This window comes from Lepidochelys kempii, chromosome 1 (genome assembly GCF_965140285.1).
Source record: "Lepidochelys kempii isolate rLepKem1 chromosome 1, rLepKem1.hap1, whole genome shotgun sequence".
NCBI classification, from domain to species: Eukaryota; Metazoa; Chordata; order Testudines; family Cheloniidae; genus Lepidochelys; species Lepidochelys kempii.
The window spans coordinates 71,628,192-71,655,626 of NC_136380.1; the positions used below are offsets into that span (position 1 = coordinate 71,628,192).

General features: G+C 37.4%; 1 protein-coding gene across 1 annotated transcript in view; it reads left to right on the forward strand.

Annotated features, from left to right (window-relative positions):
• LOC140913172 (uncharacterized) overlaps window positions 1-27,124 on the forward strand; it is a 92,588-nt gene extending 65,464 nt beyond the window's left edge. Inside the window, exons 3-4 of the mRNA XM_078853666.1 lie at window positions 23,485-23,683; window positions 27,055-27,124. Of these exons, the coding sequence (XP_078709792.1) occupies window positions 23,485-23,683; window positions 27,055-27,124 (269 nt within the window). The remainder of the gene's footprint in view (window positions 1-23,484; window positions 23,684-27,054) is intronic.
• Window positions 27,125-27,435: the final 311 nt, after the last annotated feature.

A 27,435-nucleotide genomic window follows, 5' to 3' on the forward strand; every position in this document is an offset into this window, starting at 1 on the left:
GTGAAGATGTATTATAATGGCACATCCATAGAGTAGATGTATTATAATGATGTATGCCATTGATGCATAATCAGTGACAGCTCTGATCACTTCTGTGCCTTGGAGTAGTACATCATCAGGATGATAGCTAAAAGGAACAGAAGGCTCAAGATGGACCTTTTTTCAGTCCTCTTGTGAAGAGTATACTTTTGATACTATTACTGTTTAAGTAGCAGCCTTGTACTTCGGCATATACAAACAAATGAGAAAAAAACAGCCCCAAGGAGGTTTCCAGACAACTTCAGAGGGGCAGCATAGTCTTTTTATATGCTGTGCAAAGAAATTATTTTAAGAGGAAATTCTTGACTAGAAGCTAAAGAAAGTTGTGGAAAGAGATAGTTAAATGGATAAGCTAGGAAGCTCAAAAGCTCTCCCACTCCTTTAGGGTCCAGATTTTGCCAGCTTTGTTTGTGTTGAATAGGACCAGTCTTCAACACATAGTCCCACTTGTATCACTGGAAGTACTTCCTAAGTGAGGTGCTACACAAAAGGAATAAGGGTTACAGAATATGATCCTCAGATGTTAAGGTGAGCATTTTTATTTGAATTCTGACAATAAGCATCTATGACTTTCAGGCAAAGCTAATGATAGGTACATACATAAATCTCACATACAGTGCGGACATACAATAGACTTTTGTTCATGAAACTTACAGAGGTCATTGGAGGCTTTTATTTCAGGTTTTCAATAATCCATTTTATTGGAAAATCATCTACGAAACCTACTGCATATTACAAAAATATAAATATTTTGAGAAACACTTTGGAAGACATCATCTCCTCACCCAAGAAATGAAGTCTCTGGTGAGATATATAGTATATTATTCTGAATCAACAGCCTAGATTTGAAAGGCTCTGTGTCTCATTGTCCATGCCTTGGGATATTCAGTCCACCAGGAGTTGGGGTTTAATTTCATGTGATTGCTTTTATTGGGTTCACTCAATTTTAAATCATTCATATAGTTTTTTGTTGTATCAATTTCCACCTATGTTTTTATATTAATTTAAACTTGCTTATTTTAAAATATCTTTAGGAGCAGAATCACTGATCTGATGTGCTCCCTCTGTGCCATTAAGGCACATAAAGAAAGAAGAAATAATTATATCTCCCCAGCAGGGAATCAGTCCCTAACAGACATAGAACTGACTTAGTCAGGTCCTATGACACCCCTCCTCCAGAGCCCCAGCACAGTGAGGATTAGGGACTAACCATTCCTAACGTCTCTAACTTATGTTAGGTCTGGGGCAGAGTTAAGTAGAGAATGAAGGAACCAGCATCAGTTTCCTTTTGGCCCTGCTGAACTCAACAGATCTTGGTCACAACAGAAACTCTTGACCATTCAATAAATTATTGAAGCTGCACTGCTCAGAGGAGCTTGGAGAAAAGAACTTGGAGATACGAGAATCCTGTTTTATAATCACTTTTGAACAAATGACTCAGTCCATGTGAATTTGGGCTAGTCTACCTATGCCTCATCCAGCTGGCAAATTAGATAAACAGTGGAACTGCACTAAAACCCAGAAGTTGTATATGAGATGACCTTTCTGGGTAAGTACATTACATATGAGGGATTCTATCATACTTTCCTCAGGAATAACTCAAAACAGGGGATAATTTATCTGAGAAATGCTCTTTATCCCATCCTGGGGGAAGTGATCTGCAGCTGCTTGGATAGGGTAGCAGAGAAAACAGTGGTAGTGAGCTATTAACTACATTGATGCCGCAAGAGCCATGTGGAAATCCATATCTGCGCTAAGAGCTCCCTTGCAATCTCTGCTAACCCTATGGTTCTATGATTCTATGTATTGCTCCTATTTCCTTCCTTTCATCTCTCTCCAATACAGCAGCATAGCTCAGTCAGGAGACACATTGCCACTGGTGACTATCACAGTTACAGAATGAGCTGCACTGTACATCCTTTTTTGTGCCTCTCAAATAGACCACTCATGTGACAGGCCTGGATTCCTTCACCTTTCTCAAGGTCTCAGACATTCTGGGACTTGATCTCCACACAGACCTTCTGACTCGAATCTTCAGCTTGACCTGCAACCAAACTGCAAAATGACAGGGCTTGGACCTGACTCACAGTGGGACTTGGTCTCTGACACACTCTGTCATAAATATGGAGGGAAGGGTAACCATCTTTCTGTATACAGTGCTATAAAATCCCTCCTGGCCAGAGGCAAAATCCTTTCACCTGTAAAGGGTTAAGGAGCTCAAGTAACCTGGCTGGCACCTGACCCAAAATGACCAAATCGGGGGGAGACGGGTGGCGGGGGGGGGGAGGAAGAGAAAGTCCTTGTCTGTCTGTGTGATGCCTCTGCCTAGGACAGATCAAGAAAGCAAGCAATCCAACTCCTATAGAGTTAGTAAGTAATCTAGCTAGAAAATGTGTTATGTTTTCTTTGTTTTTTTTTTTTTTTTGGCTTGTAAGTTTGCTGTGCTGGAGGGAATGTGTATTCCTGTTTTTGTGTCTTTTTGTAACTTAAGGTTTTGCCTAGAGGGATTCTCTATATTTTGAATCTGACAGCCTGTACGATTATCTTCCATTCTGATCTTTCAGAGTTGTTCTCTTTTTTTTTTTTGTTCTTCTAATAAAGTTCTGATTGGTTTTTTTGGGTCTTGGGGATTTGTGCTCATCTTGTTTATGCTCAAGCCTCCCCAGGAAAGGGGCTTGGGGGGATATTTTGGGGAAATAGGAACTCCAACTGGTCGTTTCCCTGTTCTTTGTCTAAAATACTTGGTGGTGGCAGCGTTTTACCTAATCAAAGGGCAAAGATTTTGTGCCTTGGGGAAGTTTTAACCTAAGATGGTAGAAATAAGTTTACGGGGTCTTTCATGCGGGTCCCCACATCTGTACCCTAGAGTTCAGAGTGGGGAAGGAACCCTGACACACCCCCTCCAGCAGAGTATTAGGATCCAGGTCCTGAGTGCTTGCTGACCAAGTCATGCTGATTTGTGTGTGGACAGGAGGCGGCCTTTGGCTCAAATCTGATTCAGAGCTTGGGATTAGAGTGCAGAGTAGATATGCATTTAAGATTTTAATATTCCCTTTGACCCTAGATAATGGCCTGGAAAAAGTAAACCTTGCTGACCTGAATGGCAAAATAAACAATTCCCCCCACTCTTTTAACAAGGAACCTTGATGCACATGATATTTATAGAAAATAATACAGCTATTTCCCTCATTCTCCATAGTGGCATAGACAAAAATGCATTGAAGCAGCTGCGGACAGTGTTGGATATAAAATGCCAAGGAGTTGTAGGTATTGCTTTCAGCAGCTTCTGTGGATTTTTTTTCCATTTTGGAGAGATACTTCTAGAGAAGGCTGTAGTTTCCCACTCCAGCCATGCATAAAGTTCATGTCCAGCTGCCCAGGATCTGCATATTCTGGTTTCCAGAATCTTGAATTGAAAGGGATAGGTCCTAGTATAGAGGTAAAAATCCTAAGGCCATCTTGGATCATCTAAAGGACAGCTAGGAGTCCATTTTTTTTGTGAGCTCTTTTTGTCCCCTCCTTGTTCCAGTTTGGTGCCTTTTTCTGGTTAGCGGGGAAAGACAGTGGCTGTCAATCATCTAATCTGCCTAGTGACCTAGTGTCTATATAAGGAGGTGTTCAGATCAGATAGGGGCTGCCCATCTGAGTGGTAGCGTCTGGTTGAGACGAAACAGGTAATTGAGGGTAGGCCATTCATCCCACAAGGGTTACTTGGAATAGTGGATATACTCACTTACATGCATCTGAACCATCTTCTGTAGAATTGCTTACTGCACGCATGATGACACAGGTATAGGGAGTGGGAGAGATTTAACAGCTTACCTGAAAGGATGCTCATCTGATCCTGCCTCAAGGTCCTACTTCCATCTAAGGGATCCAGCAGTCCTGTTTTGTTGTGCCACCCTAAGAAGGAGAAAACATCAGTAAATCAAGCTGCTAGAGATGGTATTGTGATCGTCACTTTGTTTGTGTGCATAGTCCCCCTATTGTTACAGCCTGCCTTGTTTTAGTATCTGCCTGGTTGCTGTATGTTTTACCTTGTTTATTCTGGGAGTCCTTGCCACCCCTTTAGTAAATTGTGTTGTACTTTTATTTTGTTTGAGTTTTATGTGGAAATATAAGTCCCTGGAGACAGATACAGGTAGGAGGCGAACCTGAGACTGAGATATTTGGTCCACTTTTAATTTTAGCTCCTGTTTCGGTGAACACTATAAGCTCCATTCCCACTTCTGTCTTTACCAGCGAGATTTGACAGATATCTGTGCTGGTTCAATTCTCCTCTATGCTTCCTGGCCCCAGAATTGATTATTTAGTTTAAATGACTGTATAATAGTTCCGAATTGCATTCTGGGAGTGGGACTGAGATTTTTGTCATAAAAAATAGAGCTTTTGGGGGGAAAACATAAATGCATACAGTGGGAGATAATTTATAAAGTTTCATTTCTCAGCGACTACATTTAAAAATAACATTTTCTTCAAAATTAGTAATATATATTACATGTATAATATATATTTCTTTTAAATAACAAAAATACCTAATCCTTTTGTGGTTTATTGTTTGCAAAATTTAGTTTTAAACAGCAAACTTGATTCTAAAGTTTAAAGTACAAATAAGTTTTTGAGAAAAAAATCCTACTCTAGCTTCTAATTATTTATGTATTTATTTATTTATTTGACTGGGGGGTAATTTTATTCAAAATAGAATAATGGGCACTTAGGCCCAATTCTGGTTTCATACTGCTGTAAATAAGATGCATATATGAGCCCTTAAGGTATCATCTCACATGATTAAACTTTATTGTGAAGTTTCAGCCTGTAGTGAATTATGAACACATAAAAGTAGATTTTTGTTAAAATTGAAGTAATTTTACAAATTATGGAGGAACTACCATTCACATCCACTGTAGAATAAATTTGCTCAAAAGGCTGGAGCTGGATGAAAAAGAGAAGTTTCAAGGTATAATCACACTGCTGCAGGTGTACTCTTTGAGAATTCTGCCTCTCTGTTCTTCAGCACGTAAGGCACTCTGTATATAAGGAGAGTGCAATTTATCCTCTCTGGCACATATACAGTCAGCTCTATCAGCCATGCGGAAGGATTAGATAGAGGCATGACCCATCTAAGCCCCAAGTTTTCACATGCTTAGATACTTATCCACTTGGGAAACATATCCAATTCATTCCCTTTGCCATTTCTGATTATGAACTGTGCTAGTCATGCAGCACATTCCACCGCTACGAGGTAAGGGATAAGATTTGCCTACCGATATCTTGATTGTTTTAGCTTCCCAACCATGGATAAAGGTTAGAATCAAACCCATGTATCTCACTGTTTTAACCCACTTTCTTTCCCCTTTAATTTTCATTTAACAAGAACAAGCTGACATAGGAAGCAACATGACACATGGCCCTACACCTACCTGCAACAAAGGAACCTTTACAGATTCTTGTATTTCCATTTTCCTCTAAGGCATTCTCAAAACAGCAAATATGAACTAACGTAAAACGTTACTGTCTTAAACCAACAAAAAGAAACTGAGTTAGTATTAAAACTTCATACTTAGCTTCCAGCTCGTGCCCACTTGCTACAATATCATATAAAGATATGGAAAAATCATCTACTACCAGAACTTGAGTACTATCTTGGCTTTTGGTGATGAAAGGACTAACTAAGTCATGCGTATAAATATGTTCATCATCATCATGTTTCTATTACGCCTCTGGCATTTCGGGTAGTAACAAAGCTTCTCCACTCCTGTGTGTTTCAGGCAAGTCTTTCAATGGTTCCCCAGCTGTGCCCCATGTTTTTCAGCTTGGCTTCCACAGCTCTTTGCCATGTTGTTTTCGGGCGGCCTCATTTTTGCTTGCCTGCAGGTGTCCATCTTATTGCCACTCTGGTGATTGAATCAGTTTCCATCCAAATCACATGACCAATCAATCTCCATCACCTCCTGGCATCAATGGTGCTCATATCCTCTTGGTTGTACTGTGCCAATAGATCTTGGTTTGAGATTGTTCTGGGTCAAAAGATATGGAGGATTTTTCTGAGGCAGTTTATATGAAATGAAGACAGTTTGGACATGTCATACTTTCTCATTCCCCAGTCTTTTTCACTATAAAGGAATGTTGAAAGTACACAGCTCTGATAAATCTTGAGTTTGGTTTTGGTTTTGTATGTTGATGATTTCCAGACTGTATTTAAGCTCATGAAGGTGCTCCTGCCTTCATTAATTTTGTTCTGAATGTCCTGGCTTGTTCCACCATCCTGGCTGATGCTGCTGCCCAAGTATGTGAATGTTTCTATATTGGTGAGAACATAATCCTCTATCCGTACTGGTGACGGTGAGGCAATCTTAAAGGTCATGATATCTGTCTTACTGTGTTTGATTTTCAGTCCAATTTGCTGGCTGAATGTGTTGAGTCGAGTTGTTTTTTCTTGTATATGGTGTTGGGTATGTGATAGGAAAGCGAGATCATCTCTGAAATCCAGGTCTTCAAGGGATGAGAAGGTGTCCATTTAATGCTTCTTGGCATGTCTTCTGTTGTACGCTGCTGTCAAGGTTCCTTCCCCACTCTGAACTCTAGGGTACAGATGTGGGGACCTGCATGAAAAAAACCCTAAGCTTATTTTTACCAGCTTAGGTTAAAACTTCCCCAAGGTACAGATTATTTTACCTTTTGTCCCTGGACTTTTTTGCTGCCACCACCAAGCATCTAACAAATATAACAGGGAAAGAGTCCACTTGGAAACGTCTTTCCCCTCAAAATCCCCCCAAGCCCTACACCCCCTTTCCTGGGAAATGCTTGATAAAAATCCTCACCAATTTGCATAGGTGAACACAGACCAAACCCTTGGATCTTAAGAACAATGAAAAAGCAATCAGGTTCTTAAAAGAAGAATTTTAGTTAAAGAAAAAGTAAAAGAATCACATCTGTAAAATCAGGATGGTAAATACCTTACAGGGTAATCGGATTCAAAACATAGAGAATCCCTGTAGGCAAAACCTTAAGTTACAAAAAGACACAAAAACAGGAATATACATTCCATTCAGCACAACTTATTTTATCAGCCATTTAAACAAAACAGAATCTAATGCATATCTAACTAGATTGCTTACTGACTTTTTACAGGAGTTCTGACCTGCATTCCTGCGCTGGTCCCGGCAAAAGCAACACACAGGCAGAGAGAAGCCTTTATTCCCCCTCCTCCAGCTTTGAAAGTATCTTGTCTCCTCGTTGGTCCTTTTGGTCAGGTGCCAGCAAGGTTGTCTTAGCTTCTTAACCCTTTACAGGTGAAAGGGTTTTTCTTCTGGCCAGGAGGGATTTAAAGGTGTTTACCCTTCCCTTTATATTTATGACAGCTGCGTTACCTAGTCAATGACAATATTGAAGAGGATCGCAGACATGAGACACCCCTGACGTACTCCTGTTTTGACTTCAAAATTGAGCTCGCTGTGATCAACACTACAATAAATAAAAACTTTTGATTATGTTGATTATATGGAAAGGGATTCCATGTGTCTGCAGAATGTGCCATAGGCTGGTTCTGTGAATGCTATCAAAGTCTATCTGAAGAAGTGAGGTTTTTACCCATGAAAGCTTATGCTCAAATAAATCTGTTAGTATTTAAGGTGCCACCGGACTCCTTGTTGTTTTTCTCAGTCTATGAAATTTATATATAGTTGCCATTGCCATTCTAAGCATTGTTCTATTATGTTTCGTAGAGTGAAGGTCTGGTCTGTGCATGCTTTTATTTATTTTAAAATATTGTCATGGTTGAAAGGATTTTGTTCAAAACTCTATGTGATTAGGATGCACAAAAAATTGTTAGTACTGACCACTAATTTACAAAACTTAACATAAACCAAATATACCTGTGGTAGGAAAAAAATGCAATGCACATAAGCAAGTAGGAAAGTTTAATGTCAGTAATATTGCAGTGTTGGGATGCCTGGCAATATTGCGATGTTTGAGAATGTTAATAATTTAAGGTCTAAATTGTAGACATGACTGAACTTGTAAAGTTTCTTCCAATGATTTTTACGTCTAGTTATTAAAATACTACAGACAGCTCCTCAGAGACCACTTAACTTATTAGATCAAAAGAAATATGAAAAAAATATGCTTGAACTTTCTCATCTACAAAGGTCTAAATTCTAATAAATCAGAAAAGTGTTGAAATGCAAGTTATAGAGCTCAGTATGAAGAGATTCTAAAAGAAACACATACAAGATTCTATAAAATGACCTTCTTTATTTCAACATTTTCATAATTAATATGAATAACACAGATTTTATTTTTAATACTATTATAAATATGATTGAATTTGCAAATCCAGGATTGGACTTGCTTCCCATGTGAGAAGCCATAAAACAAATAAACTCATAAATCAAATCAACACTAGCTGAACACTCATATCTTGAAGTGATGGTAGAATCCAATCCATCAACCAACCATGACATCATATTTAATTGTTTTCATATTTCAAAACACAAAAAAACAAGAAAAACTGCACTAGAGAGTAAAGACTTTATTGTATGAAAAGTCTCAAGAGCAAGAAAACATTCAATTGGGACTAACCTTTTTATTCACAAAGGTTCATCTAAAATTAAAGCTATGAAAAAATCACATAGCATTGTTACCTTGAGTGGTATGTCCAGCAAGAAAATGGAGGACATTGTAATCCAATAATGTTCATTGCAAATTTTGGTGGATTTTTTTCCCCACTGACTAAATATTTGTGAACATATGTCTCCATTATTTGACCAGCTCATTTTAAAATCCTCATTCCTCAGACAATGGATCTGACATATTCATTTATATGGCATTAATCTACATGGTCTCCAAGATCTCCATAGACTTCAGTGGAGTTACTTACCATTGGTTGTAAGGAATCTCCCAATCCAGTTGGCTACTGGAAATAAGGAATAAGAAAATAGGACCAGAAAGGTCTTCCTAGGTCACCAAATCCAGACCCTTTCTAATTAAGCTGACTCCATCAGACAATCCTATTCATTTTTTTTACGCTCCATATTAAAAAAAAATAGATTTCTTGCTCCCACTTTTAAACTATCAAAAGACTATTCTAGAACCTTACTCCTCTGAGGGGTAGCAACTTTCTTCTAATTTCCAGTCTAAATTTACTCATGGTCAGTTTATACCCATTTATTCTGATGCCAACCTTTTTTCTTTAACTTAAATAGTTCTCTCTTCCTTGTGTTATCCTCCCTACGTATTTATAGAGAGCTCAGTAAGCCAAGCAGTTTTTTCTCATAAAATAGGCTCTTCATTCCCCAGATCATCCTAGTAGCCCTTCTCTGCACCTGTTCCAATTTGAATTCATCTTTTCTTAACATGGATGATGAGAACTCTACACAGTATTCCAGATGGGTTTGTTATCACATGGTTGTATTATTGCTGTTTCTCTTCGGTGGTATGGTGGTAAAATATGGGTGAGAGGAGGAAGCCAGAATGTCATAGTTAATTTCAGAACTCCTGTGACAAGTCTCATTGCAGTGTTCAGATGCACACCATCATGTTTTACATGTATACTACCTGACCATACTAACGAGAAATAGCTGCTAAGAAGATGAGAGACAAGGTGTGAGTGTCTGCTGCCAACTAGTCCCAGCTAGTTTGTAGGTTATATTGTTCCTAGTCTTTCTTGGCAGTAGTCTTTGTCTTTATGGCTCTCCCAAGGTCCTCTTTACTGAGTAAGATCTGATGAGGCTTTAGGTTTTGTCCCATGTAGCTGGAAGTTTAACATCTGAGACTAGACACTTCCATGTTACCATTAATTTGTTTCGAGTATAAAAGCTAATCAAATACCCCACATTGGAACATTTTGTTTGAAGTGGTTGTTGTAAGGTCACAGAGAGAATCTGTGGCAGAATCCAGGGATAAATGCTGACATCATTGATGTTCATGGAAGTTTTGCCATTGACTTCAGTGAGGCCAGTATTTTTCACCAGGTTTCCTGACTTTCCTAAGAAGCACCCTGAGCAGCAGAAAAAAGGGAAATGTTAAAGTGGAATTTAAAGTGGCAAAGAGTTTGGAAAGAAATAATTTCATTCCAAAGATAGGGAGAAGATGAAGAAAGGGAGCAAATGGAGAGTGGGTTTGAAATGAGTGAAGAAAGAGTACTAAGGAGTGATGTGGTAATAACAATCAAAGGTAATCAGTGAGTACTATAAAGCAAAAGGGGGAATCCAGTGAAAAAGAGAAATTAAATCTATAAATTTCCAGGAGACACAAAAATGTGATGTTCCACTAAGTTTTGTCTCATTGGACTTGGTGCTTTAATTTATCTGCTGCTGTTGCAGTGTTTGCCAGCCTTCAAGGATTTGAACCACTGTGATGTGTATATGGTCTTATATATATATTTTTAATTATATTAGCTTTGATAGAGACAGATTTTAGGCTATTTCATTTTTGGATACTTCGGAGTTCATTTTTTCTAATTATGATGAAGGAAAGCTATATGGACGACAAACTGGATAATGCTCCTCTTCTGGACTGCTGAGATAATGATGATTATTTCTTATTTATTTTATAGTTATCACATAGGATGAGTCTTTCAGGTGCCATAAAGAAAAAAAAAGTCTAGAAAAGACAATACCTTCCCCAGAGTGCTCTCAGTTTACATATCAGGACAGAACAAAGGGACAAAACCCAAGAACAACTATGTAGGTAAAAACAGACAATCACTATGCTCTTGAATGAACTCACACAGGAAAATGATGAAAGACCAAAACACCCTATCACCTGTGGGTGAACACTTTTCTTAGAGAGATCACTCTGTGTCTGACCTATCAGTCCTCATCTTCAAACTGTTGATGTTAGCAGAAATGGTTACGCACTTTGATTCTTTCTTACCATTGCAATTGTCTTGTAATGCTTCACTATATAGAGTGGGTGCAGTTCTTTCCCACATTTTTCCTAATGGCATGGAGAAACTAATTGCCTTTGCATCATGAACACTCACTATATCTGAGAAGAACTATGCAAAAATAGAGTGAGAAGTTCTCAGCATCGTCTTCAGAATTCAAAAATTCCATACCGATCTACAGGGTAGATATTTTACCTTCCTGATTGATCATCACCTAGTAATTTCAATTTTTGATCCAAAACATGGTATTCTGTCATTAGCTGCTGCTCATGTGCAACAAGTGTTACTACTTTCAGCTCATTCTTTTACTATTCTATTCCATAAGGGACTCAACACAGCAATGCTAATAGGCTTCTGCACCTGCCATTCCCAAGCTCCTGTCAACCCAAGGAAATTTCAGATAAAATGTTCTATCTCATTTTAATAGATAGGTTACCCATCACTAGAACAGGCATCAACAAAGAAACCGCTAAGGATGATGTGCTTTCTCTTCTGAATGGAATGGTACTACAGGGTACAAAGTTGGATCAAAAGAATTCCTCATGTATACATTGTGTGCTAATGTCAATTGTGTGTGAATCATGTTTGCATCTTATGGGAATGTGAGTGATCATTCCAAAATCACTTCAATCTCAGGTTTTGAAAACTCTTCATGAAGGTCATTTTGGCATTGTGCAGAAGAAAGCCATAGCCCAGAATCATGTCTGGTGGCCAGGGATTGACAAATATATTGAGAGGAAGGCAAAGTGCTGTATTACATGTCAGCATATTCAGCAAAATCCTTACTCAGCTTATCTACACCCTTGGTTGCATGGACTTTGCCAGATTATTAGAAGATTATATGTTCTTAGTCATTGTCGACTCCCATTCAAAATGGCCAGACGTTTTCAGAATGACTTCTACTAACAGCTACCTAGATCATTGGACATCTTCGTACCTTGTTTAGCCAATTTGGTTTATTGCTACTGTTAGTGAGTGACAATATACCTCAATTCTGCTCTGAATAATTTCAGGGGCCCCTGGCTTCAAGTGGAATTCATCTCTGCTCTATACTATCCTGCTAAAAATAGATTAACAGAATGCTTTGTACAAGCACTGAATTGTGCCTTAAATCCGAAAGGTCTATTTTGAGTCATCAGGAGAAACTGGACAATTTATTGCTTGTCTACAGGAATACATCACATGCTACTACCAAAGAGTCACCTGCAGCTCTTTTCTTGAAGCGATCTTTGCATAACTTTGGCCTGATATTGCCTCACATGTAGCCAAATCCCAAGCTATGCAAATTGATTGATGATGTTAGATGTTTAATTATTCTTTTCAAGTCTGAGACTTATAGTAGAATTACAACTACTGTTGTAATTGTTCTGTTGTGAAATGAGTACCTGGAAAAACTGTAAAATTAATGATCCTATTCTGTTGCTGGTAACACTATCCAACTGTGTTTTATGAACATGACAGTTGGACCAATTGTAGCCTCAATAGGTAACAGAGTCTGAGATATTCTAATGGGACTTCCTGTTCCTCTGACTGAAGCTTTTTCCATTGCAAGTCCTAATTTCAATGACTTGTTGGGAGAAATTTTGGTACCAGATCCAGTGGATTTCTTAGCACCGACTGTTCCTGTTGTTCAGGACACTTCCACAGCACCATCATCACATTATCACAAGAGAGTGCGAAAAGCAGTGGAGAACCTGAATTTATAAATTGTTTAGCTGCCTATTCCACGGTAGAATAATCCCTTGCAATTTCAGAGTCTCTACCTGCAACTTTTACTTAGGTTATATAGTGTTTCATTTTAGCCATGTGAAAAATAATGAGTGAGTGTGTGTGTATGTGTGTGTGTGTGTAGGACGTTTTTTAATGTAGGGTTGAAGAATGTGATGTTCTATGCCTCTAAATATTTGATCACTCTCCCCTCCCTAGTGCACAGGCTCACTTTAGTGTTAGTTTCAGTTTTCATTTTCAAACTTTTTTAAAAAAAACCCTTTGTTTGATATGATTAAACACTTTATGTTTAACAATAGAACATGAAAGTTTTAAAGTGAGAAAAAAATCAGGAAGGGAGGGGTTTCTGTTTCTTCAGATAACCCTGTCGGAGGCTATATCTGAACTTTATGTAGCCACAAAGCCATGGCTTTTGTCCTTTAATTTTTTTATTGTAAAAATCATGAATTAGTTACCCTAAATTTTAAAACTTTCTTTACTATTTACAAGTAAAGCCATTTTTGTCTGGTTGTTTTTAAATTATTATTATTATGGTCAATTGGGTAATATTGAATTTACTTCACAATTTATATTGCTGTAAACTGGGTTTGAATCTTATAGATTAAAATCTTTGTGTCACATTGTGGAAAAGTAAGTAAACTTGGCATCTCCTTAGGCTGTAAAAGCATGCTATTTTTATTGAAACATATTTAAAATAACATTGTATTATAAATCCTCCTCAGTTGATGATTTTTTTTTATATTATACCCAGGCATTCTTTACAGTTTATAAGTAGAATGGCTTTTATTAAACATTTTTAAACGGATAGGGTGCTGAATCTTTTATTTCACTACAAAACAGATCTTTACATCTCAGTCACAGTGTTGTTTTTTCATGTGAAGCTTAAAAACTGTATGTTAGCAAAAGAATTAAGAAAAGGGACTGTTTCTTCAGATAACAAGGGTGAGCAGGTTCAGTCTTTATCTTATATTTTCAAACAGTTAGAAGGGGTGCCTCTTGTAAAATTCTGTTTTCTTAGTGGCATGTTCAGAGCTTACATCTGAATTGCTAATTTCCTGTAAAACATTAATTAAATGAAAAAAAGGTGCTTGATATAATTTTCCATCACGTTGAAAGGTACAAACCTAAATCTACATTATTTTTTGGTAAAAGTTTCCTTGGTTTAAATTTTTAAAAATAGCTAATGCTTTTTAAAAAATACCTGGCGTGTGATTTGTTTGTTTGTTCAAACCAACCACCAATCAAAAGCTATGCCTCTTGGGATAATATGATTGGTTCAGGAACATGAATTCTTCTTCTGACTGGTCCAATAGAGGGCATGGTTTGCTTCCAAGGCTTGCAGTCCAGAATAGCTATCATTTCACTACAGCCATTAGGGTAAGCTGCTTTGCTCTCTCTGCCACGTGCTCAGTACCACAGGTTTTATTGGTGCTTTAAAATCTCTTTGCCATGAGGTCAGTCACAAAGACTCTCTTTCTGCCAGGTGCTTTAAAATCTTTCTCCCTCTCTCTCTCTGCTTCTTTCTCTCTCTGTAACAGCCTCATCTCTGTTCTTTATTTCAAAATAAACCTTTTTATTTTTTCTAAAACTCTTTTGTTTATTTTCCTCTTTTCTTTATTTTTTTCTCTCTCTTGGCCTAACAAAGGATTCTTTCTGTAACATCCTTATCTCTATTCTTAATTTTCTCTGTTCTTTATTTTTCCTCTTTTCTTTAATAACTTACCTTTATTTTCTTCTCTCTTATTTAATTTCTCTCTCTTTCTTTATTTTTTCTCTCAAAACCCAGTCTTACATGTAAAAACACACACACAACATTCATCAGGAAAAAAAATACAACCCAACTCGTCACATGTAAAAACACATACAACATGCCCCATGAAAAAGAAAAAAAAGTTTTTTTTCCCAAATGGCTGAAAGTGCCAAACGTGAACTGGTACAAATACAGAACTGGAGGGTGGGACATATGGCAAAAAAGTGCATGAAAACCTGTCAAAAATACGTGGTGATGACTCCTATTAAGTGGCTTACTACTAACAATACTACAAACAACATTTAGTACAGCACATATAGCCCACCTAAATCTGCAGTCAGTTGTAGTAAATGATGCATCTGCTCTGAGTGTCTGTGGCTTTGGATGCTATAGGTCCACATTTTACAGCTTTTTGTGTTGTTATTTGTGTTCTCTCCTTCCACACTGGTGTTAGCTTGCTTTGCTTCATCTTTGATAGCACTGTGTTATGTGGTTTATCCTGTTTACCCTTTACACTTTGTTTACCCTTATCTTTATTTATCCTTTCTCTGATATTCTTATCTTAATGTTCAGTTGCCAAGTTTGCCAGCTCACTTTGTCCATTCTTGGACTTTGCTGGATGGCTTAATTTTGCAGATGCTTTATTTTTAATTTCCTACTTGCACTCTTTGCCTTTTCTTACTCTTCTGTCTTCACCATTGATTTTTACATTCAGGGCTATAACAATTATTCTTGTTTGGCATTGCTAATGGAGATACAAAAGGTACAAGGATATTTAGAGATTTTTTTATGATGTATAACACAAAACAGAACCTGTGTAAGGTGAATTAAATAACTAGAAATTGGAAATTTGTTTTTACTTCCCCCTGAAATCTTTGTTGATAATCCTAGGCATACTATTTGTGTAGAATAATTGCTGCCCATTTCTTAAGTTCTACTTCCAGTTCCTAGATATTAACTAGTCCTAATATACTTCTGCACTTACAGAGAACATAAAGAAACAAAACATGGAAAAGAAAAGTAAAAGCTAAGCGCTTAAAGGTTTTATCTTAGAAGGACTGAAAAATCCAGCACAGTTGTGCTTTCAAGATGGAATCTGGGGAGCTTCCTGTATATCTTCTAAAAGTCAGATTGTTAACAACTTTTATGTAGTTTAACAAGCCAATAATTTATTGTACTGTAGTCAGTCTGCTGATGTTCATGTTCCTATTCCTCATCTTTCACCATTGTAATATAGCCACACTATATGATACAGTAGAAGGATTTAAGAAGACTCCATTATCCTACTGAAAGAGAAGACCACAGAGTTGCCAAAACTTGCCATTTTTATCTATTCTGCTGTATAACTCTCAAGTATATTGTAGTCATTATTTATTATTGTGTGAAACAACATATGTTCCTAAAAGTCAAGATAGAGAATCTGAGGAACTGTTTGTTCCTTCCTGTCTTTTATGCTATCTTCCTGACACAGGAAAATAAAAAAAAGCTTAATGCTAAGTCTCTTTCCAATTATTTATATGAACACTGTATTTCTGCTTTGCTAGTTAAGTGGTTATTCTCCTTTGTTACTCGTTCCCAGTCTGAAGTGATCCACTATTTGAGCAGTCTGCTTGTGCTGTTATGATGCCAGTTTTCTTATAATGCTCCCTTGTTTCTTTTTAAGTTGTCTCTTACTGACAAAGTATGAATAACAAGATCATAAACACCTCTAATTAAGCAATAAGATATGACAGGGTGTGAATTGTATTATAATATTTCACACCTACTGTGTTGCTAAGCATGAGGCTGAAGGTTGAGTGCCATCAATGTACCTAGGAATGAATTAATATAACACAATTCATGCCCTGGAGTGACTTGCTGTGTTTATAAAATAGTGAGTGATTTTAACTAGAGGGAAAAAAAAGCTTGTTTTTATGTATCCATAATTTTACGGCAGAAGGATAGAAGTAGGAGGGAAATTATTTGACATTTTCTCATCTTTGACATAGTACCACTTTCCTATATATATGAACTTTGTATCTCACATTAAGCATTTTAGATGCCTCTTTTGAAATAAAAAAAACATTGTAATATATTCCTGGTTAGAAATAGCTCTGCCAGTATATGATAGGGCCATGGTTCTCAACTAGGGGTACGCATAACCCTGGGGAATGCAGAGGTCTTCCAGGAGGGTATGATCAACTCATCTAGATATTTGCCTAGTTTTACAACAGACTACATAAAAAGTACTAATTAAGTCAGACCAAACTACAATTTCATACAAAGACTTGATTCTACTGCTCTATATACTATACACTGAAATGTAAGTACTGTACTGTATTTATATTCCACTTGATTTATTTCATAATTATATGGTAAAAAATAGAAAGTAAGCAATTTTTCAGTAATAGTGTGCTGTAATACTTGTATTTTTATGTCTGATTTTGTAATCAAGTAGTTTTTAAGTGAGGTGTAACTTGGGGTACACAAGACAGATCAGAGTCCTGAAAGGGGTACAGTAGATTGGAAAGTTTGAAAGTCACTGTGGTAGGATACTTATTTCTTTGTGCATTTTTATGTTATTTTTGAAAATGGCATAGTGATGAATAAAATATTTTGTCTTTCTTAGCATGGCAAATATTTCGCTGTTTATAGATATACTAAAGAGGATTATGATGTCACAATGAGTGGGTTGTTATGTAGGGCAAAGAATAAGCAGGGGGAATAGCTGAACTTTGAAGAGACAAAAGACTCAGTCCTGTCATTTGGAAGTTTTCTCTTTGTCTTCAGTGGGAGCAGAAGCAAATCTAGAGGTACTGTTTTAATACAAATGCTCCTAACAATAAGAAATAAGGGAAGAAACAAACAGAGAATCTATTATAAAGAAGTCAATTTCTTTCGCAGTAGACTGTTACTTACTGCCAAGTTTTCCAGGAGGCATCAATTGATCTTTATCAGATCATAGTATTGGAATTTCTACTCATAATTAGATTCATTTCAGATTTTTACTTTAATTTTACTCTTTACTATATCTTTACTAGGATATAGATTTCCACCTTTAATAGGGATGTCTCTGCTCAAACTGTGTGATCTGATGCACCTGTCAATTTGCCCCTCACCCTTAGTTTAAAAAATTATCTACAGACTTTTTAAATATTTCATGCCAGTAGTCTGGTTCCATTTTGGTTTAGGTGGAATCCATTCTTCCTGTATAGGCTCCTCCTTTACCAAAAGATTCCCGATTTCCTAATAAACCTAAAACCCTCCTCCTTACATGATCATCTTATCCATGCACTGAGACCCTGCAGTTCTGCCTGTCTTTCTGGCCCTAGATATGGAACTGGAAGTATTTCTGAGAATGCTACCCTGGAGGTCCTGGACTTCAGTCTCCTACTTAGCAGCCACATTTGGCCTCCAGAACCTCCTTCTGACCTTTCCCTATCTCTGTGGTACCTAAATGTACCATAACCACTGGCTCCTCCCCAGCTCTGCACATATATTGGTCTAGATGGCAAGTAAGCTCCACAACCTTTGCATCCAGCAGGCAATTCACAATGTGGTTCCTCCAGTCATCACAAATGCAACTATATATATATTTCTAATAATTGAATCCCCCATTTACTATTACCTTGTTCTTCCTACTAAGTGGGATTCCTTCCCCAGGACAAGGATATCATGAATGTGAGAGGATTCCATGACATCATCTGGAAGGAGGGTCCCAACTATGGGATTGTTTTCTTGGCTCCAGCTTGATGCTCTTATTTCCTGAGACTTTCCTCTTCCTTAACAGCACAGAGGCTGTCAGACTGCGGGTAGGACCACACTGTTCTATCCATGAAAGTCTCCTTTTTATACCTCCCAGTGTCCCTTAGTTCTTCCAGTTCAGTCACTCTGGCTTCAAGAGCTTGTATTGTGTGTCTGAGGACCATGAACTGTTTGCACTGAATGCCACCTGCTCCAATGAATGTGATGCATCCAATGAAGTGAGCTGTAGCTCACAAAAGCTTATGCTCAAATAAATTGGTTAGTCTCTAAGGTGCCACAAGAACTCCTTTTCTTTTTGCGAATACAGACTAACACGGCTGTTACTCTGAACCCTAATAAACAGTACACACAATCAGCTCATGAATTTATAATAAGGTACTTCCCAACATGGGCTTTCCACTCCCTGCACAGGGCAGACAGAACCAGCCGAAACCAGTTAGAATTGGTTCCCCATGTCCTACAGTGACTGGCCGGCCTCGAGAAAGCAGAAGTTCCCTAGCTAGGCCGTAACAAAATCTTCCGCAGTCCCTTACACTCAGGAAGTCATTGGCCTAAGTTTAGAGTATGTTTGTTAGCTATATTTGTCTCTCACGCTCTTCATACGTGAAGAAGGAGCAAAGTTTCCTAGCAAGCTAGAGGTAGTAGAAGGCATTTTCTTTTCCACTGATGCCATCTGATCATCTAGGTTGAGTGAGGAGTCTACTGGGGGTCTTGGTGCTTTGCTCCATGTTATATTGGAATTGGAAAAGGTTAAGAAATGGGCAATGGAAATGATTAGGGGTATGAAATGGGTTCTGTATGAGGAGAGATTAATAATTGGACTTTTCAGCTTGGAAAAGAGACGACTAAGGGGTGATATGATTGAGGTCTATAAATCATGACTGGTGTGGAGAAAGTACATAAGGAATTGTTATTCACTCCTTCTCAAAACACAAGAACTAGGGGTCACCAAATGAAATTAATAGGCAGCAGGTTGTTGTTTTTTTTAAAGAAAGTATTTCTTCACAAAATCCACAGTCAACCTGTGGAACTCATTGTCAGATAATTTTCTGAAGGCCAAGACAATAAAAGGTTAAAAAAAAGAGATAGATAAATTCATGGAGGATAGGTCCACCAATGGCTATTAGCTAGGATGGTCAGGGATGGTGTCCCTAGCCTCTGTGGGAATGAGCTGCAGGGAATGGATCACTTGATGATTACCTGTTCTGTTCATTCCCTCCGGAGCACCTGGCAGTGGCCATTGTTGGATACTGGACTAGATGGATATTTGGACTGACCCAGTATGGCCATTCTTATGTTCTTCTGTTCTCTTACTCTAAACTCCCTTGCAATATTTCCCTATTTACCAGCTCCTCTGGTCACTTAGAAACTGGCTTTTTAAACCCCTATTCACCCGGACCCCTTGTTAAGGTATCTTAAAGGGGTTAGGGATCAGAGGACAGCAGGCTAGAGCTAAGAGATTACTAACTAGGCTCATGATATAATTTTGAAAATAGACCACACGATAATCTGCAAGGAAACAAGCACACAACAAACTAACACAGAAACACATTAACAGACACGGGCCAAGGGATTTGCTTCCCACAGCCCCCATTGGCCTAGAGCGGCGAATCACAGCCAATGGGAGCTGCGATTGGCCAAATCTGTGGACACTGAAGGTAAACAAACAGGCCCAGCCTGCCAGGGGGCTTACCTTGGTGGGCTGTGTGCCAAAGGTTGCCGATCCTTGGTCTTAACTGTTGTTTAAAATATTTGTTTATATTAAAACTGTTCTGGTATCTGTCTTTTTTCAACTCTCCTTCATTATTGACTTCCACACTTTCTCTTTTCCTCTAGTCCAATCTCTCCTTTTCTTTTATCAGGTAAACATAAACCACTCATTACTGGGGATCAATTGCTTATCACAGAGCAAAGTTTAGAAGGTTTATTTTATGATAAACACATTGCTTCTTTCTAATGCTTAACTCTGGAGCAAACCTTAGGGAACAAGGAAGAAAATACACATTCTGTTAATGGTGCAAACTAGTATAAAAGAGCAAACACACAATGAATAGAAAGATCAATATAATAATCAATAGACTCATAGAAGGATAAGAAAGAGGATAAGCTAGTCTCATGATTAGTAAGAAGACGACAATTCATAGCAGCAATCCTAAACACAATCAATGGCCTTAATATTGTGAGAAGGAACAAATCTAATAGCTGACTGAACATAAACCCAGGGAGGCTCAAAGTAAAGGTACGTGATTGGAAAAAAACAGGACTGAGCACAGACGGGGTAAAAAAGTACTGATAGTATTTAAATGTTCCCCTTTACATGACTGAGGTGCACAGTGCAGAATTTTTCAAATGTTTTTGTTATTACACATATTGTAGGCACACTACAGTGTAAGATAACTTGATATTCTGGACAATTGTCACAATATATGCTCTATTAAACACAAAGGATCAAATCTATTCAGGGTCTAACACCATTGACTTCCATGGGTTTACAAACAGGATGAATTTGGCACAAAAATGTTTAAATGAAATCCCTGAAGAGTGTCAGCCTGCAGATCTTTTATCACATGAAGAATAGGAGGAAGTGGTAATAGGTTATTGAAGCAAAGGATGCATTAGAAGGTTAATGTGATTTTTTTTTAATCACAAAGCAAATCTTATTGGTCACGTACACAATGTACATGCTGAAGAACTTAAATGCGTTATAGAAAACTGTATATTATTCTATTTAGACATTGCACCACTACATCACAGAAGTTAGTTTTAGTCAATGCTAAAGATATTCATTAAGTTGTAAATCCCATTGAAGCATTCTTGAACAGCATTTTAGTCATTATTGTTAATATTGTGGGTATTTTAATAACACAGTAAAACTGTGCTTTGTGATGCCTGAAATCAAGGTGTGGCGAATAGCTTTTTTACTTCCAAGCACAAAAGTGAAACACTATTTTGCTTCAACTACCCAATGATTAAGATATCATGGAGAAAATGTTCAGTGTGATATTGTTGAAATAATATTTTACATATGTCACCATGGAGAACCACAAGCCACACCATTCAAACCCCACAAGGCATCTTCCTTTAAGAAACAGCAGAGTACAGCAACAAGAGACATCTTTCTACCAGCTGTAGAACCACACTTTGACTTGCACCATGGACTCTTTCACTTGTACTATTCTCCCAAATGCAGTATTCCTGTGGCTCATATCTGTATGTGACAGTTGGATCACTCACATGGCTCTTACATAAATTGACACTAGCTCAGCTGAAATCTATCAGTTTGGCTTTGCCATTTCTCTACCACTTGCCTCTGTCTGTCTTCTGTTCCGTTATTATTTCCAACACTCCTCCACTCCTCTTCTCTTTATTTCTTCCCATTCAGAAAAGAAGATCAGCCCATCGCAAGTAGAATCTTAGTCTCTGGGTTGGAAAATGAAACCATCAGGAATTGCTTGCAATTGTCTGCCACTGCCATCACTGCACTATACCTACAGTAGTAGGAGTGGAATGCCGTATTGCCCTGGATTTTCATAATCCATTTCCCATCCAATGCTTAGTAGTCAATAATAGCATGTCTATTAATATGTCTAAACATACTATCTATGTAATTAATTCCAAATATTTCCTGAAAAGGAATGGGTGAACCAGTTTGAATAAAATAAGAACTGAACCATCTTGAACAATTCCCCCAAATCTAAATCTTATGAGTTTATCCCATCACTTGTATTTACATTGCTTAAGTATGTGTTTAACGGGAGGGAGCTACTCCAGTGTCTTGAGTACATATTTGTTTAAAAATCAATCAACTTCCACTAAAGATTTTTCTTTTAATTCTTTGAAGTAAATTCCAGTAACTAACCACTTAACCCAAACCATAGGATATTCAACATCAATACTGTCTGTGTATCTTAACAAGCAAATATAATGCAACAAGAGACAGATGTGAAGATACATTTGGCTATTATGATAACTCTTCATGCATGTATCTAATTTCCAAGAACAATTTCACCTAGCCTTAAGCCAAAAGCCAAATTCATTCACATTACCATCTATTTCATTATAACTTTATTTGAATATAAATTAATTACAGCAGCAAATACAATTGGCCAGCTACACTCTATAGTAGGTCATCCTGTTCTTTTCCAGTTACTTTGGTGTTACTCTGTTTCCCAGAGACAGGCAACATTGGGAAGGAGGTGCGGGGAGGGGGAAAGGCTCTTTAAAACGGCCTGCTGTTTTCATCTCTGTATGCTACTGTGATGTATGTTCAGTTTAAGAATAAAGCCTGAGATGTAACTTTAAATTTCCAGGCTAATTTGTTATATCTTAATTTCCTGAATTGTATTCCATAAATATATAACTGTATTAGACCCAATAATAATAGTAAATGTGTGTTTATTTATCCATATGTATTTCAAAAGCACTGTATATTATGGGACACATTTTCCAAAGTGCTCAGCACTCACAACTGGACCCAGATTTCCAAAAGAGTTCTGCTCTGCTCTAAATGAGGTGCAGAGATTTTTCAATGTGCTTAGCAGTGCGCCCCTTTCTTCACTTTCACAGGGAGGTTCTGGGTGCTAAGCACTATGGAAAATCTGCCCACTTATTTTGATACTTTATGCAATCTGGTGGGTGCTGAGCACTTCAGAAAATCTGCCCTATTTATTATGTAAACACATTTGGATACATACCTTTTAAAATATTTACCACAAAATGGAACTCTCTCTACTATCTCTGCTGGGGAGTCACTATAACTGTACATACATTTGGATTTTTGAGGTATAGTGAGCTCCCAGAGAGACTCAGAGAGTGGAGAGAAAGCCCATTATATTGTGGCAGAAAGCCCATTTCCAAGTTGCCAGGACTCTGCTCAAAGCTCCCAAGTAGAGCTGAGATGAAAAACTTTGATGGAGCCATATTCCACTGAAATATGTAATTCTGTCAGAACTGAAAAGTATTGCAAAATCATATTTATTTCACCAAAATCTAGTTTCAGAGCAAAAAAAGGGGAAAAATTCCAACATATATCTAAACTACCCATTTTGATATCTTTGGAATGAAACATTTTGATTTTCTTCTTTTGAAATAACTTTTTTTTCTTTTGTATTTACAATATAAAATAAAAATAAATGAAATAAAAAGTCAAATTTGAAATAAACCATTTAGTTTTGTTGAAATGAAATATTTTGATCAACCTGAAATAAAAAGGGTTTTCAGAATTTTCCTTTACAGAGATTTTCCACAATTTTCAACTTTTGTTCAGATACGGAAGGAAGCCAAATTTCAAAGTCTCAAAATCCTTTGTGAAACAGAAGTTCTGTCCACTGCCCAGCTCCAGTCATAAGTGTTTTTGGCTCCCCTCCGGAGAGGATTTTTCTGAGAGAGATAACATGGAATGAGGATTTTGCTGCAAGAAATGGTGCAGAGGATTTTATGGCAAGAGATGATGCAGTGGACTCTGATGAGATCTGGCCTATGCAGCATCTTAGTACATTTGAATTACTAACTAGGTTAGATGGTGACATCTTCAGGTGAGTCCAGGCAAGCAACTCCTTTAGAGATGGAGACAGACCTGCACAAAGACACCTGGATGACTGCTATTCATTTATCTAAACTGTGAGTGGTGTTTGGTGTATAGGTGAGGTGGTGTGGCTAAGGCACTATTACTCATGGGACATTCTCATCACAAGGTGGGAAGAGAGTTAGACTACTGTCAAAGTTACTTGAAGATAGATGTGTCTTGCTCTTTTTTTCTTTTGAATATATATTCTGCTGCTGTGTTTTCCCAACTTCATCACTATGTTCCCTTTCCCCAAATGAAGATTTCTGTGTTTGTACAGTCTCAGAATGCTTGTTTAGTAGAGAAGTTCTGCCTTTTAAAGGTGTGTTTAATTTGCCAGGTTTGTAGCTTGGGGCTCAGCAGTTTGGGTATTTGTCAAGAGGGAAGGTAGATAGACTGAGCCCAGCTAGCCCTTATTGCTGCTCTGAATGACTGAACAGAAGGGTTACATGTACAAATGAAAGATTTCTCTCTTCCCAGGGCTGAAATCCTGGACCCACTTGTTGTCAATGGGAATTTAGCCATTCACATTGAGAGAACATGGATTTAATCTCATGTTTATACTGCACCCATCACAATGGTGTCTGCTTAGTAATCATACAGCACATCCAGATATGCCAGCGATGTTTCTATAAACTATTCCACCTTTTCATTCACATTAACCTTTTGAGGCTGTGAGCACAGATGTATATTATTCTTAGTTTAATTGTTGAGCTGGAAAATGCTAGTGTTTTTAAGTGCCATATTGTTTTCAATATTTACATTATGAGTTTCAATAACTGTGAAGTTACTTGAGGTTGAACATTCTTTGGATTGAAATCCTGAGCTACAAATGAGATCAGATATCCTCACCTGGAAGAAGAATTGTAGTATATAACAAGTGAACCCTGTTCTTGTTCCCACAAATCAGTGGAATTAATGCTCTACAGTCTCAACCTGATGTAAATTCTCATTCTGTCAAGTAATGGAGTTAATGTCCTTTGTCCCCTTGGTATCTCTGTGCACCCTCACACATTTCATTTATTCATTCTCTTGGTGGTCGCAGTTTAGGAAATTATCCCTAGTCTGAACAGCACTTACATATGTTCCTAATTTTAAATATGTGCCTAAGTGCTGTCCTGAATAGGGATAGACGGCAGCACATACTTAAGTGCTTTCCTCAGTCAGGACCAGTGTTAGTAATAATCTTGGACAGTCATTCAGGGATGGTGCTGTCACATCTTATGTGGTCGGAACATGACCACAGATTAATTATGTCTTTGCAATTTGTCCCTTTTTGAGGAAAATGTAAGGAGGTGTAGCATTTGTTGCATGGTGCTATTAATTTTTGAATGTTTTTTCGTTCTTGGAATATCAGCTTTTTAGTTACTGGTTTCATTCTTGAATACTACTCTTGAATTTTACTTACATTTTTGTTGACAGTGTTCTTTTGATTGGTGGTGCAAGCCAAGGCCATTTTATTTTAAATAGGTACCTGAAGGTAGACTCCTAAATCCATATTTAGGCATCTATCTGAGTGTCAAGATTTTCAAAAGTTCAGAGAGCCCAACAACTCCCATTGATCAGCCCCTAATTTAAATATGTGAGATCATAAATACTTAATCAAGGAAACAGCAAGCATTACAGAATATCAACTAAAAATTCACTACATTAAAAACCAAAACAAACAAAAACCTTAGAAAAAAACATTTTTCCCAGTCTTCTTTGAAAAAAAAATAAACAATCAATTTAATAAAAAACAGCTCATTGTCTGATTTATATTTTAGTTACATTAATACCCTTATTGTTCTTGATATTTAATGGGCAGTAAATAAAAGATAAGACTAGCATTTCATTTGTTTTTTACTTATGAAAATCATATTTAATTATGGGTACCTTATTAGCTATAGTAAGCACTGAATAGGACACATTAAAATTGGAGTAGATTATATATAGATAACATAAAAAATGTAGGGTCGGAAGGAACCTCAAGAGGTCATCTAGTGACTTTCTTGCACTGCTGCAGCTATACCATCCCTGGCATACCTTTGATTAATCTGTTCTTGTGGAAAGAGATACTACAACGTCCTTAGGTGGACCTGTTCCAGTGCTTAACTATCCTTATAGCTAGAATTTTTTCCCTAATATCTAACCTAAATCGCCCTTGCTGCAAGCTACAATAATTACATCTTGTCCTACTCTCACTGGGCATTAAGAACAATTGATCACTGTTCCCTTTATAACAGTCCTTTACATATTTGAAGATTGTAGCAAGTCCCCACTCAGTCTTCTCTTCTCTAGATTAAACGTGCCCAATTTTTTCAACCTTTCCTCAAAGGTCATAGTTTCTAAGCCTTTTATCATTTTTTTCTTCTCCTGCAGAGTGTATCCAATTTGTCCACATCTTTCTGAAAGTATGATGCCCAAAACTGATTACAGTGCTCCTGCTGAGGCCTCACTAGTGCTGAGTATAGCAGAAAAAATTACCTCCTGGGTCTTACTTATGACAGTCCAGTTAATACGTCCCAGAATGACACATTCTTGACTCAATGTCAATTTGTGAACCCCAGATTATTTTCTGTAGTTCTTCTGTCTACCTATTTATTCTCCATTTTATATTTATGCATTTTATCTTTCCTTCCTAAGTGTAGTACTTTGTCTTTACTGTATTTTATCTTACTGATTTTAGACAATGTATCAAGGTAATTTTGAATTCCAGTCCTCCCCTACAAAGGGTTTGCAACTCCTCCTGGCTTGGTGTCATCTCCAGATTGTATAAGCATAATCTCAATTCCATCATCCAAGTCATTAATGAAAATATTGTATAATACTGAACCCAAAACAGACCCCTGTGGCACCACACTTAGAAGTGTCTTCCCAGTTTGACCAATACAACACTGATAACATTAATGTAGCAAATAATGATTTTTTTGTTCAGGGACAGAACAGAAAAATCGACCCCAAAAGCTCCAGTTCAATTTGAACAGAACTAACTGGGACCAAGCCAATGTTCACTGAAGTCAATGGAAATCATTCAATTGGATCAGTCTCCTGGTGACCAAGATCTAAGAACTATATCAATGGTCCCTAGAAAAAAGGTTAGTTAAACATATTTGAGGCCTGTTCTGTAGTTGCCTAGATGTACTAAATCCAAGATAGAAGTAGCAGAAGAGACATTAGTCTTTCAGTGGATTGTATATTAATGATGCTAATAGAGTGGAGCCAGAAGGGAGCTGGGGGGACTTGGAGAGGTTTTAAAAGTAAAATGAAAAACCATTGTAATTGGTATTTGCTATCTGTGGTAGAATAACTAATTGCAACACATGAATTCTGTATAATTACACTTCTTTCTGCTTATCACAGTTGGATTTCTTTAGCAACAGTGAGTGATTATCTCACTATAATGGTGCCAATAGGAAGGATAGATGAGTAGCAAAATTGCAATACCCTAAGAATTGGATATTAAGATAAACATAATTCAGGGCCAAATAATTTTTTTCTGGTGTATGTATCATCATGATCATAATTATCTTCTTAGCAAACAAAGAGATGAAGGAGCCCTGATATCTTTACTTTACTCCAGTCACAAAATATAAATTTGAATAATCACTCAAAGCTCAGATTCTTTGTTTAAGGATTTTTTTTCCAGACAGCAAGCAAAGCTGGATTGCTGCAGTAAGGAATATTGCCAGTCAATTAGTCCTAAGTGTAGAGTCGCTAGGTACATTATTCATAGGAACAAAG